The 13,545-nt window shown below is 51.9% G+C and overlaps 4 protein-coding genes across 4 annotated transcripts; 2 read left to right on the plus strand and 2 right to left on the minus strand.

Annotated features, from left to right (window-relative positions):
* Positions 1 to 817: 817 nt before the first annotated feature.
* AYO20_07707 (hypothetical protein) lies at positions 818 to 2,225 on the minus strand (the record flags this gene model as incomplete). Its single annotated transcript, XM_022645992.1, has 5 exons — positions 818 to 1,160; positions 1,269 to 1,349; positions 1,396 to 1,712; positions 1,769 to 2,146; positions 2,211 to 2,225. 5 exons carry the CDS (start codon positions 2,223 to 2,225, stop codon positions 818 to 820), a joined length of 1,134 nt encoding a protein of 377 aa, XP_022498082.1.
* Positions 2,226 to 4,518: 2,293 nt separating this feature from the next.
* AYO20_07708 (acetoacetate-CoA ligase) lies at positions 4,519 to 6,610 on the plus strand (the record flags this gene model as incomplete). Its single annotated transcript, XM_022645993.1, has 2 exons — positions 4,519 to 6,139; positions 6,195 to 6,610. 2 exons carry the CDS (start codon positions 4,519 to 4,521, stop codon positions 6,608 to 6,610), a joined length of 2,037 nt encoding a protein of 678 aa, XP_022498083.1.
* Positions 6,611 to 6,680: 70 nt separating this feature from the next.
* Positions 6,681 to 8,821, minus strand: AYO20_07709 (hypothetical protein; the record flags this gene model as incomplete). The annotated part of the gene is made up of 3 exons (XM_022645994.1): positions 6,681 to 7,691; positions 7,746 to 8,541; positions 8,700 to 8,821. The coding sequence occupies 3 exons, from the start codon at positions 8,819 to 8,821 to the stop codon at positions 6,681 to 6,683; spliced, it is 1,929 nt and encodes a 642-aa protein (XP_022498084.1).
* Positions 8,822 to 9,519: 698 nt separating this feature from the next.
* Positions 9,520 to 11,511, plus strand: AYO20_07710 (hypothetical protein; the record flags this gene model as incomplete). The annotated part of the gene is made up of 1 exon (XM_022645995.1): positions 9,520 to 11,511. One exon carries the CDS (start codon positions 9,520 to 9,522, stop codon positions 11,509 to 11,511), a length of 1,992 nt encoding a protein of 663 aa, XP_022498085.1.
* Positions 11,512 to 13,545: the final 2,034 nt, after the last annotated feature.

The raw sequence follows: 13,545 nt of genomic DNA on the forward strand, positions 1-13,545 counted from the left end.
ATCAGTGGGTCTATTGTGACACAATCGTTGGTGTTCGTGTTTACGTGACCTTATGTAAAAATGCCGGTTATGCCCCATTCGTGCAGCCTTCCTAAATCGGTCAAGGAGGACACCCATCTTTCCCTTCGGAATTTAACTTGTGGTTACTTGTGCGAGGGTAACACCGTCATCTGGGACACAAGTCTATTTGCACTTCCTTCTGTCGCTTTTCTTACTCGAACGGCCGCATTCACCGCCTGTGTCATGCATGGTTCAGATAATTCGGGGGGTTCGGTTCGCCTCACACGGGAATACAGGCAGTAAAAGCGCGTCTACATGCTCGGAGCAGGCACTCTTCCACGCTCGATGATGGCGGAGATAATACTTATTATTTAACCTGTATTAGATCTGCCATTGCCTTTGTGAATCGGAAACTCTCATTCGGGGTGATTAATCGCCAAGTCTCTCTTCCCTGACAAAAGCGGGTGGTCGAAGAGGCGAGCGGACTTGAGACCAAGTCTTGACTGGGTCTGAAACACAACATGTCTGCGGATGAGCCGTTTCTTACAGACCGTTAAAAGTGTGGGCACAGTTTGTCGAGTATGTCAATGGGGCTCTTGTGGAGAATGATATTCATTCGGGCAATGTTTGCTTTAGTAATAGGACATCTGAGATTCGACGAAGCGAACAATGCACTTAGCGGTGACACAACGTGTGTATTAAATTTAGATTAACAGTAGCACTACTCACTATATACCACAGCGTCCGTCGACTATGTCCTTCCCTCTCAAAAACATCTGTTCCCAACCATAGTAACCTGCCTACCTGCCTGCTTAGATCAAGCAAACGAGATGCTAATATCGTCCAGCCCGATCGATTCGTTCTGGTTGTCCATAAAGACGTCGATCAGGACTGGGGAAAGGCCAGTTCCGGCGGTCCAGGTGAACGTGTATGTGAGCTCCTGCCAGTCGGCGGGACCGATATTGGAGAGGGTGAAATCCGTGCTGAAGCCGATGTCGGTGACGATCTGGACACGGACACTTGAGAAGCCGGCACACTGGGCTGCGCTATTGCAGTCGCCGATGGCCCAGAGCGAGATTGTGTAGTCGACTCCGTTGCAGAAGGTGGGCGACTGGGCGATGCGCGCTTCTGACGGCGACGTGCCCGTGTTGGTTACTTGACTGGAGAGACAAAACGAATGCAGAGCTTGTTAGCGCGAGATTCACAGCCACCCGAGAGCCTGGGATGTAATGGGAGTTAGGAGGATGGAGAGAGTAGTGAATACGTACAAATAGTTATTGCCGGAACGGGGGATGAAGATGCCCGTGCCTGCTTGGTCAACCTCGTCCACTAGCCCGGAAGTGAAGCCACTATAGACCCAGGGTGATATATTTGTATTGCTGGACTCGAATCCACCATTTTGCAGTGTTGGAATAGGACAATTCGGCGGAGGGGTCGTGGTAGTAGTTGTAGTAGTAGTCGTTATTGTCGTCGTCGTAGTTGTAGTGGTTGTGGTGGTGATCGGAGTCGTAGTAGGAATGGTGGATGTGGTAGTCGTTGTTGTCGTCGTAGTGGTTGTGCTTGGTGTGGTCGTAGTCGACAAAGTTGTAGGCGTTGTTGTGGGAACGGTTGAAGTTGTTGTCGTGGGTGAGGACGTCGAGACCGAGGACGAAGTGGAGGTTACGCCGGAAGTGGTAGTAGCAGTGCTTGCAGAGGTGGTTGGAGATTTTGTGCTAGTCGTTGTCGGGCTATATAAGCTGCGTCAGTGAATCTGGCAAAACTTCTAAACCTCGCCAGCGGCCTCCGTAATGCCGTCTAAGCCCGACTTGTCGAAGAAGCAACGACATGCCGAGCCCAACTTGATGCGAGGGAAGTGATGGGAGAACATACGGTGAGGTTGTTGTCGAAGAAATAGCGACAGTGGTAGTGGTAACCGGGATGCTGGGCCAACTCGGAAAGCTGGGCTGAGGCCATCCTGGTTGCCCTCCGCCCGGGGGCCCAGGCTGCGGGAAACCAGGAGATCCAGGCCAGTCTGGAGGATTACCACCGGGATGTCCTGGTCCAGGATACCCAGGACCATCTCCCGGGCCTCCTGGACCGTCTCGGCCGGGGGGACCAGCTGGAGGACCGCCTGGGGGACCGCCTTGTCCGGGGAAACCAGGAGGACCTCCAAATCTATCAGCCAAGGCGAGACCTTGGATGCCGAGAGCAAAGAGTGAAAGTGAAAGAACTTTATAGGTGACCATGATGACGCTTTTCTGGAGCGATATTATCGAAGCAGACTGTAACAGAGCGAGCGGAAAAGGTGGGGAATGGGAAGTTCAATGAGTGACACCACCAAGGGAGGAACAGAACAAGCACAAAGCAGGCAGGGAAAAGAGCGTGGGAAGAGAAATGATAGTACTTAGTTGTGAGTAGTCGAGGGGGGACGAAGGGTAGTGGAACGGGATTTAAGTCCGTTATTATATTGCTGTCGTAGTCCGCAACGAGTTCGTTCGTGCTCGAAGGATGACGGTTGATCACCGCAGCCTGCATCACGCATGTGATTGTTGTTAAGTACTTACGAGTACGAGCATAGCGGGCGGCCTTTGTATTCGTAGGCGCCTAAAGAGGACTTGTCTTAGCATTTATTGTATCTAGAGCAGGGCCATCAACGCCTCCAGTATGACTTAATTTCGATTCGTCTGGTGTTTGGCAGTCGTCGCTGACCTTCTAAAGGGCGATGCACCCCAACATGGACGTTGGTGCGGGTCGTGGTTTGGGAACTAGTCCTCGTACAGATGTGAGGCTGTTCTGGTGGGGCCGATCTAAGCTTTTCTGGACACTCAATCTCGCATCGCCTCCTTTTTTCTCGTCCCGCATTTGTGATAGATATTAGTATTGCCAAGTTTTGTGGGGAGAAGGTTTTCTCAATCCCTGGACCTGCTTCTTTGGCGCCCGCTTGTCAGGCCCAGAAACTCATGTTTACAACCAACGATCGAAAGGTAATGCCACTGAAACGCACCGCGGACTGTGGGCTTGAGAAGTGGTACCGTACACGATGTTCACGAAATGCATAATACCTTGAAAGACCTTCATTGATATCCCTGGCGGCCATGATTCATCAGGATTGAGACCTTCATCATCCCCCATGGCAGGTTTTAAACATGCAAACAGATACCACATTGTGTCTTCCAATCTGTCTCGGTGTGTAGCTGCCGCGCTGACCCGGGAGGCGCTCGGAGGGGCATGGTCGAGCATTGCCTTGACAAGTGCGAGCTCCCATCCTCGTCCGGCATATGAGTCCGAGTGTGTACTGTGTTAATGGCCGGAGTGAGCTATATGCAATCGCATGGATCGGAAGGAGCTCTTGACCGCGGTCGAGGCTCTACTATGGCATGTGCTGTGCTGTCATGTTCTGGGTCGCATTGGTGTTCGACCGCAGCCTCACATATAACTCGCGGGAAGGAGGACAACAGCGCGCAATCCGCTCAACCACAAGGCTGAAGTGCGGTGCACGGGGGGATCTCAATAATGCTTTCGCCCGAGTAAGCTACATTATTGAGAGAAGACATTGCGCATAATCCTCACAGATGAAGATGGAGAGAATCGTGGGTTGAAGTCGCAACCACAAACTCCTTGATAACGGCAAGTCGAGAAAGTATGGAAAACACCCTTCACGTGACCTAGTGATAATTCTTGCGCCAAGACACGTCGAGATCTGTGACTGACAGGGCCGCCGAGGCCATGTAATGACCGTCACGTCACGCTAGTCTTCAGCCGAAGGCCTTTGGACTAGCGCCGATAGGGCCCTGTAAATTACTCGAGGATATACTCACCATGTTCCTCCATTGAGTCACAGATCTGGATGAGCAAAGGCACGTGACTGTCTCAGTCAGTACAAGACAGTACAACTCTTCGTATCCTACATAGTCTGACTACCCCCCGAGGCGCTCCGAGTCATGACAAGTTCTCCGAGACGAAGCAGCCTCGGAATTTAGCACATGAGTATTTAATACGCGGCGCATGCAGCACGATCCTCGGCTCATTGTCAAGCATATCTCTCGAACGGGACGGCCCTCAGTGCCCGTCCAATTGCTGCATGTGGGAGTGCTTAACGGTCCCTTTTTCCATCGACCTGGGCAAGACACGGGGAGGAAATTGGTCGAATGTGAAGCTGGGTTGGGACGTCCGAGAACCTACATAGAGTGTTTCTTTCGAAACAAGGCTGGTCGGTAGCCAGAAAATGGTGAGTGCAAAGACATTCACATAACCTTCTGGGTAGGCATAGGTGAAAAGACCGGGAAGCTTTCCGAGCCTTGACCTCCAATCCAACGGCAATGGCCCCGTTCGGTTACGAGTTCAGGACCCTCTCCACGGGGCTCATCTGAACTGCGGAGAAATACTACCAGACATCTTGGTAGTAGGCCGAAGATCTCCGGCACTCGTGTTTTGCTCGTCTGCTTCCGAAGTAACTTTTTAATCGTCCTTTTCCTAAACTTCAATGCCAAAATCTTCGAGGGTAACTTTCTAGCACAATTGCATGAGAGTCCGATTTCCATGGCTTCTTCAAAGATCGAAACTCCAGAGGTCGTCTGGCGGCCCGACAATCCAGAAACAACAGAGCTGGCGAAATACAGGCATCATGTCAATGACAAGTTCAAGACGAAGTTCAGAAATACGAGAGAACTGCAACATTGGTCGACCACTGAGCCGCACGACTTTTGGATCGACCTGTATACTTACCTAGACCTGGTCCCTGCCCTGCCCCGGGGGACACGGAAAGCATATGAAGACACAAGTTCGATGAGCAGCATCCCACGGTTCTTCCCAGATCTTCGTCTGAACTATAGCGAGAACATATTTTGCGCCGATCGTCAATCCAACGACATGGCGTTGATTGAGGTCAGAGAGGACCATTTTGTCCATCAGAATGCAGCAGCGCGGTACGTCACATGGCAGACCTTTCGGGAGGACGTCCGAAAGACTGTAAGTGCCCTCAAGCGCAGCGGTGTCGTAGCCGGCGATCGAGTTGGAGCAATCGTTGCAACGTCAGGATGTGCTGTCACCCTATTCTACGCAGCCGCAGCCATGGGGGCTATTTTTACCTCGATCAGCCCCGAGATTGGCGTCGAGGGTTGCGTTTCTAGACTTGACCAGGTCACGCCCAAGATACTGTTCGTCGACAGCCACGTCCTGTACAAGGGGAAGGTGTTGTCGACGGCAGAAAAACTCAAGACAATCGTTTCTCGCTTGAAGGAACGACCTGCGGTGTATGTCGTCCCGATCGCGGACTCCCAACCCGACTGGCCGAGTATCGACCACTTTTGGAGTAAAGCGAGTCCTGCCGACGAGCTGAGGTTTGAAAGAGTGCCATTCAATCATCCCTTGATGATTTGTTACTCGTCGGGTACCACCGGAGCTCCTAAATGTATCGTCCATCAACACGGCCTGATTCTGCAGCACAAGAAAATTTCAGTCGTCCACAACAACCTGTCCTATCGAGACGTCATCTTACAGTACTCCAGCACTTCCTGGGTGGTGTTTTACACAATGTGTAGTCATCTCTCAGCAGGGGGAACCCTTCTGGTCTACAACGGCAGCCCATTATACCCTGATGCCAAACAGCTTTTCCGTATATGTGAGAAATATCGGGTCACATACCTGGGAGTCTCTCCGCGCTTATTGCTCGAGGTTGAGCTATCAAACACTATTCCCAAGCTGGAATTTGATCTCTCCAGCCTGAAAACCGTCTACTGTACTGGCGCTCCGTTGTCGGGAGAACAATACCGGTGGTTCTATCGATCCATGCCACCGACGGTACAGATATGCAATGTCGCCGGCGGGACAGAGACAGCGACATCTGTTCTGGCACTAGACACTTGCGCGCCAGTGTATGTTGGAGAGATCCAGATTGCGGCCTTGGGGATGGATGTGGACATTCTAGATCCAGACACCGGTGAGTCCAAGGCTGCCAGTGGAGAGGCCGGAGAGATGGTGATTAGAAAGCCATTTCCCAGTATGCCTTGTTTCTTCTGGGGTGATGTCGGCGGTAAGATCTACAGGGCCGCCTATTTCGAGCGGTTCCCGCACATTGATTGCTGGGCTGTGCATGACTGGCTGAGTCAAAATCCGCAAACGGGTGGTTACGTTATGCATGGCAGAAGTGACGGCGTTCTGAGTATGTTGTTCTTTATTGCGTGTCAGCTGAACTGCTTCTCTAACAGTAATTACAGACCCTTCGGGCATCCGATTTGGAAGTGGCGAGATTTATGCCATCATTGAAGCGCCTCCCCTCACGAACTACATTTCAAACAGTCTCTGTGTGGGCCGACGCAGGCGGAATGATCCAGATGAGCAGGTGTTCTTGTTCTTGGTCATGAAACCAGGTATTCTCCTCGATGAAGCTCTGCGGACGCAGATAAGAACAGCCATCCGGGAAGGTCTATCGCCGCGACACGTTCCTAAATTTGTCCTTGCAGCTCCAGACATCCCAGTCACCGTAAACGGCAAGAAGGTGGAAACGGCTGTTAAGAAGATCTTGAATGGAGAGAAGGTGGTCCCGAGCTCAACGGTGCAGAACCCAGGTAGCTTGTCGTGGTTCGAGAAGTTTCGATTCGTGGAGTCCGAGCCCAGCAGTGCAAAATTGTAGCCCGCATCTATAGATCTATAGACCCCGTTCCACTTCTCAGATCAAGTTTCTGCTTGGCGAAACCTATCGATCAGCTCAGAACCGAGTTCTCAGTGAAGAATGCGTCATCGAATAACCACGCGGCATCGGTTCCGAGAGCGGCATCATTGAATAGAGGTAGATCCTCATCGTGTATGCGACGCGGCAAGTCAACCTGGTCTGAGATTAAGGTCTGGTTTTGGGTCACCACTGGCTCCTCCCGTGGGAGAATTATATGTGGGAGCCTTACACTGTCCTGCGAATCTCGATTGGTATCAGAAGATGACACTGTGGGCCGAGTACTCTGAAAATGCCAACAACGACAGAGGTCTGGACTGAAAGCCTCGAAAAAGCGGCACAAGTTGGGCGTTAGCGGCACCGGCGCGTAGTCAAGCGTAGACTGTCCCTGGACCATCTCTCTCACCCTCAAGAGTGCACACGACACTCCGTTAGCAGATTGCCATCGGTGACCTAGGTGTTCGAGGACAGCCTTGATGACAGCAAAGTCCTCTTCAGTCTTCGTACGTAAATCGGTATAGCGGTAGCCTGTCAACCCGGTCAGACCGGCAGCAAGCGCGTAGAATGGGAAGATTGGACTAAGGTAGCGAATCTCATCCCTGGCCATTATTTCTTCCAACATCCCGGCGACGAAAGAGGCTGCCATCAGTGCCGCCGTGGACTCGGGCGTGTTAACCCTTGTACCCTTGTATAAAATCAACAAGGACACGAAATAACAGATGTACAGTTGAAACTTTTCGAGGCTATAAGCTGACAAGACTTTCAACGGCTGTTCGTGAGATACTTTCAAGCTCGGTGGAAGTTGATGGATCCAGCAGAACAAAGAGTTCTCAAATGACTGTCTTCGCACATCAGTGAGAAGTCGTCTCCGGTGCGCCTCAGCGAGGTCGCCCATTTGGCGACAAATGCTGACGTGGGCAACAAAGAGGTGCGCATTGGTGTCGACGACCTGGAAGTCATTGATCGAGGGTGCTTTGACAGTCGAATCATCCAGGTTTATCGTCCGCGGACGCCCAACACCGACGGAGACTATGTTATCGCGGGTCTATGATGTTTTGTGTCAACATATAAACATAACAGAGCGGGGGCGTGAGCTTACCACAAGCGTCCACCATAGCCTCCTTCTGAAGCCCTTGTGAGGCTGGTCTTTAGGCTCAAGATGGAGTCCCATCTGGTGAGCGAGCTCGATACCGATCCGAGTCCAAAAACTGCTCGTGTCTGTTGAAATGGTCTCCGGCCCTGTAGGATTCCACCACTGTAATAGGCACGTTGCGACAATCGACAACAACGTGTTGCGAGGATGGCCATGAAAGAACAATGTCCGTGCTCTCGCATAGTACTCCTGAGATGAGGCATACATCAAGGGACTATTGAGGACTCTGCTGCCCGCTAGAAAGACGGACTGCTGAAGCAACAAGGAGTCGTGGCGATGATTGGGCTCATTGACCCACCTGCGCTCGACGATGGGTGTCCATGGATGGCATCGCTCCATAAAGGCAGAGACCAAAGCTGCTCTTACCGGCCGCGGGGGCAACTCCAGCGCATGCTGAATCTGAAGAAAATGGAGGTCAGAGTCATACGGTGAAACATCGGGACGAGAGCGAGACGGACGACGAGTCAGGTCTTCCGTAAAGTGAATTTGGCCGCCGAGATATTCGCTTCGGCCAACGTAGCTGTACTCGGTGGTCGAGGAGTCTCCGAAAACAGGGGAGGTGCGCTGATCAGAGTCATCGACGACGATAGCAATCTGCTCCGAGCCCGCGACCACAGGCAGAGACGAGCGTGGAGGGCCCATAGATTCGTTGTGGTCCGCTCCCTGACCTTGCTGCGTGACATTGGCAGAGTCCTCGGGGGAGTCAGTGACGGTATATCGCCTCCGTTTTCTCCGGTGCGGTCTAGCCACAGATCAATCAGTATCAGAGGGGTCCTGTCATTGGAACGTATTCTGGGTGCCAGAAAATCAAAGCAGAAATAGCCAACCTGGCCAAAGTCTCCGCTAGCGCTTTTGTGTTTGAGAATAAGTCAGGAATAACCTAAGATAAAATGGACTTACACGCAATCGTATTCGCCCGACCGACAATTTGTGCAGGGTTGGCCGACCTGTGTCAGGTCACATTTGACCTTTCGTTTCCGGCAAATGATACATGCTCCATTGATTTTGGAAGCCGTTGACATTTTACGAGAAATCACCAGCACGACAGCTTTGGATCAGGGAGAGGTGTGGTTAACACGATAAGTAGAAACCATGGTGGTCTTCGGATCACGTTTGTTTGTTCTCGAGGTAGATTGAGCGGTCTCATTCTTCAACCGAGAAAAGATGGGGTGGAGTAGCGCAAGTCGACACGTGACCCCACGTGATCTGTACACTTAGATGGCTCCCCGGTTGGCCCCTGCCAACTGTCACAATCAGGAATCCTTTGGTCCTCGTTCGACCTTACAGGGGAGTTTGGAATGCGGAGAGCCCTTGGCGGTGCCTTGTGGTTGGAGAAGACTGCGATGAGTCTCTGAAGAAGCCGCGAGCGCTTCGATCGCCCTGATCCCCCTTCCCCACGAACTGTAGAGTTCTTGGATTCCGGATGAGGCACACGTACCAGAAAGCCATAGAATAATCTCTGTACCGAGTACGCAGGTTGTCTTGGGGCGATCCCCAAGCTCGGAGTTCCTCGGTTCCCCCACAAGCCCTCTGCCGGGCTTGACACCAGGATTGCTTCGTTACGTCGAGGTGCTGACTCCGAGACTGTCCGTTACCCTCCCTGGTTCTCCGTTCTTTGAACCTTTACCAACCCACTTATGGCACACCGGTTAGTTGACAACACTTGTCGACCGATTGAACGTGATCAATCAATTAATCTTGAACAATTGTGCCTCAAGACATGGCAGAAAGTCGACTTCAGCCTTCCTCATCAACAGCTGGGTTTTTCCAGACATTCCCAGTCCTTCCACCGCGGTATTCGGCTTCGAGTGGTCTCCCAAACGCAAATGACTTCGAATGGAACAACCATAAGAGGCTCTCGGATGATGCAGTGTTCGCACGTATCCTGTCCATCTATCTGCCTGGTAATGCAGGGCCGGCAATGCGCTCCATCCATGACTTGTCGCGCAGGGCTATCCATCCCTCGGTTCTCAGCCACTCGGTCGACGCTGAAATCAATCAACCTGTACTCCGCCCACTCAACACGTTCGGAGATGAAAACCGATCAGACCCGCTCTGGACCACTGGTGGGTGGAAAGCCCTGAAAGCAATTGGTGTTGAAGAGGGGTTGGTGTCCACCGCATATACACCCGGACCCGTTTCATGGAATCGTCGAGTGCATCAGTTTGGAAAGGTTCATGTTTGGGCGACGACTTCTGTAGTGACCCTGTGCCCTATGTCGATGACTGACGGAGCGGCGACGCTCTTGTCGAAGCATCTTAAGGACGACGATGGGGATCAGCCTGGTCGTGGGGAAGTGCTTGCCGAAGCATTCAACAGACTTACCTCGAATGAACCAGACCGTGCTTGGACAAGCGGCCAATGGATGACGGAGCGGAGCGGCGGCAGTGATGTAAGCGGGACCGAGACCGTGGCAAGAAAGCTGACGGGGGAGGAGTTGGCCTTGGATACCGAATCCCACAGAGATTGCGATGCCAATGGAATGCCTCTTGGACCCTGGCGAGTCGACGGATTCAAATGGTTTAGTAGTGCTACCGACTCTAATATGGCCATGCTGCTGGCTCGTACGGAAAAAGGAATCAGCATGTTCTATGCGCCGACTCGGCGCAGAATTAGCTCAAGCTCAGAGTCAACAGCCTCTGAACTAAACGGCGTGCGCATTCAGCGACTGAAGAACAAGGTAGGCACGAAAGCTTTACCTACTGCTGAGCTGGAGCTCCGAGGAATGCGTGCCTGGTTGGTTGGCGAAGAAGGAAAAGGAGTCAGGGAAATCGCTGGTTTGATCAATATAACAAGAATGCACAACGCCGTACGCAACGCGGGCTACTGGTCTCATGGCTTAGCTGTGTGTCGGGCATATTCCAAGGTGCGAAAGGTCCGTGGTGGTCTTTTACAGGATAATGCTCAACACCTTGGCTGGATGGCTGGAGAGACAGTGAAGTACTGGGGAGCGGTACATTTGGCCTATTTTGGCGTTGCTCTGCTAGGTGCAGACCAGCAAGGCTGGGCCACTGGAGTACAAGGAACTCATGCTCAAGCGTTGATTCCAGATGATCCTGTCGCTATCACGGCGTTGCTGCGACTGCTCACACCCTTGGCCAAGGGCCAAGTTTGTCTCAAGAGTGTGTCCGGTATCCGCGCCTGCATGGAGAGCCTGGGAGGCGTTGGATATTGCGAAAATAACGAAAATGGTGGGACTTTGAACCTCGCACGGGTGTGGCGCGACTCGGCTGTCGGCAGTATATGGGAAGGAACTACTAGTGTCATGGCTGAGGATGTTGTCAGGGTCTTGATGGACAAACGCTTGGGGCATGGAAACGTTTTGGAAAATGTTCTACAACCTTGGGTCCAGAATGTCCTCAGCCGTTGTCAAGAAATGTTTCCGGAACAATGCGCTACAGTATCTGAAAGATGGAACTTCTTGACAGCTTCGATCACCGGTGTGGACAAGGAGACCCTTCATTGGAGGGGCAGGGAGATCTTGGAGCATCTCGATGTGGTTATGGCAGCGTGTTTATTGTTGTATGACGCATCTCTGGACGCAGACGATGTCGCGATAGCAGTCGCAACAAGGTGGGTACGCACTGAGGTCTCACTAAGTCCTCGGCTCGATCGAGGGGAGAGCGATCTGCAGCAAGAGCAATACATGGACAGGAAGATCTTCCTCGGACCGGTGAAGAATGTTTCGAGTTCTGGGAGCCCGAAACTATGAAGAACCAAGTCAAAACACGAGAGCAATCTCAATTTTGGGCGATGAACAACTGGCCACGTACTATTGTGCAGGCGGGCCGATTGCGTCGTCACGAGAACTCTCTTCTGAACTCATGGAGTTCACCCACGGAAGATTGAGTCCTCCATTTTCTCACAGAAGCTCTATACGCATCCCTCCCGGGCTGGATTCAAATCTTGATGCTCGCCCACCCTTTCTCATGTTGCCCATCGATCATACTTACACGCCAGTGCCACTTTTTGGTAACTTAGTCAACGACATATCGACTTGCCATGATAAGCATCAACTGTTCGCCTCTCCCCCCAGTCGAGACGGGGAGTAATCGCGCCTCATGTTGCCAGGGGAGTACGTATGCGTTTGCATTATTGGTCGGACAGCAGCCCAACCGACTTCGGCTTCTGTCTCTAAACAGGCCTGGTTCTCTCAAAACTCGCCGAAGGGCATTCTCCAAATTACACTGTTCTTCGGCAAACAAGCATGACTACCGGAGATTGTCGGCCTCATTACGTGATCCGAACAAGTCTTTCTTCGAAGCTGGGACGTGACTTGTATGCCACCAACGTGTGATAAGTGCCACTTACTGTACATTTCGGAAGGTTGTTACCACTGGAAGTGAATCTTCAGAAAGCCAAGTCCGATCTTTACCAGCTCTGCCTGCCTCGAAACGGAACCCAGGCGGGTCAAGTCCTCGCCCAGATGACAGCGGGACAACTAAGAGGACAGGTCCAGTTCTGTATTGCTGGTTTGCTGCATTCTGGAGAAGAGATGAGTAGAGGATAACCCTGGTCCCAGCGTTCTCGATGGCATGGATGCTTTCACATCTAACCGCCAGCGTTCCTCAGTTCGTGTTCCCAGATCGTCATAAAGACTCTTAGTGGAAAATGTAGCCGACTGTCTTGTCCTTTCCGAGTGTCGACTGACATGAGGGAGTGCGTAGGGTGATAACCTTGTCGACTGACCTGGCATTCGGCCACCATCGATTTTACTCAAGGATTGTTGTTCTAGTCCGTGATAACTTGTCCTCAGAGACATGACTTTAGGGCTGGGACTACGGATGACTCTCGGAGATACTTTTTCCCGACTGCACTGTAGCTTGCGTGATCTGACGTACCAATAAGCGCAGAGTCCATTATTCTTATCTCAGCTTCTCAGACCCCTAGCTCGGCGCCTACGGCATTTACGCGTAGCGCTAGAAAAGATAAAATGACCCTCATTTGATTGGTTTGCGCTTCGGCGCCAAGAGGACCAATCAGCGCTTGCGCTTGACAACACGGAGTCTGAGAATCTGAGACAGCATTGTTCGTCACCGGCTGCAACTACAATCTTTTGCGAACGAGTAGCCACTGACCAGCCTGTCAAACAACACCCTTAAATTCCATAAACAAACCCCACAGGTCCTTTTGGGTTAACCTGTTAAGGCTACTATAGGACGGGTTGGCCTTAAACCTTGATAGACTCTCTTCAACAGCAGCCGTGGATGCTGCAGAGAAGTCAGACATTGTCGAAAAATCAGATAAAGTAAGAACGTCAAAACACCCATTGCGCTCCGCGAGAAGGAGCACCGGTAGAGCTCGGCTTGATGAGCCTGGCGCAGCAGTTCTATCAGCGGTATGGACACTGACGAACATTACCCTTTGCCACGGTGCAATCTGATGTCTGGCACAGGATCGTCGGGGACAGCTTCGACGTGCTCAGCAAACGTACCGACAGAAGAAAGAATCTCTTCTTCAAAGCACGAGAGCACGTGTAACTGAGCTTGAATCCCAGATTGACAAGGTTGCCGAAGCCCTTGATGCCGTTCAAGATATTATCCACAAATCAGAGCTCAGCACAACCCATTCGACCCTCGTGACGCACATGAACAAAATCGAAAATCTTCTCGCTTATCGCTCTCAACGTTCGAGGTCCTTGAAAATATCCCAAAGCTCGATAAATCATGCCAATGATGAGAGTGGTGCACTGTCAGTATCATCGCTGGAACCTGTATTTGGCTACCGACTTGGAGCCAGACCATCC

Source organism: Fonsecaea nubica (assembly GCF_001646965.1).
Source record: "Fonsecaea nubica strain CBS 269.64 chromosome Unknown Scaff55, whole genome shotgun sequence".
In the NCBI taxonomy this organism is placed as follows: Eukaryota; Fungi; Ascomycota; class Eurotiomycetes; order Chaetothyriales; family Herpotrichiellaceae; genus Fonsecaea; species Fonsecaea nubica.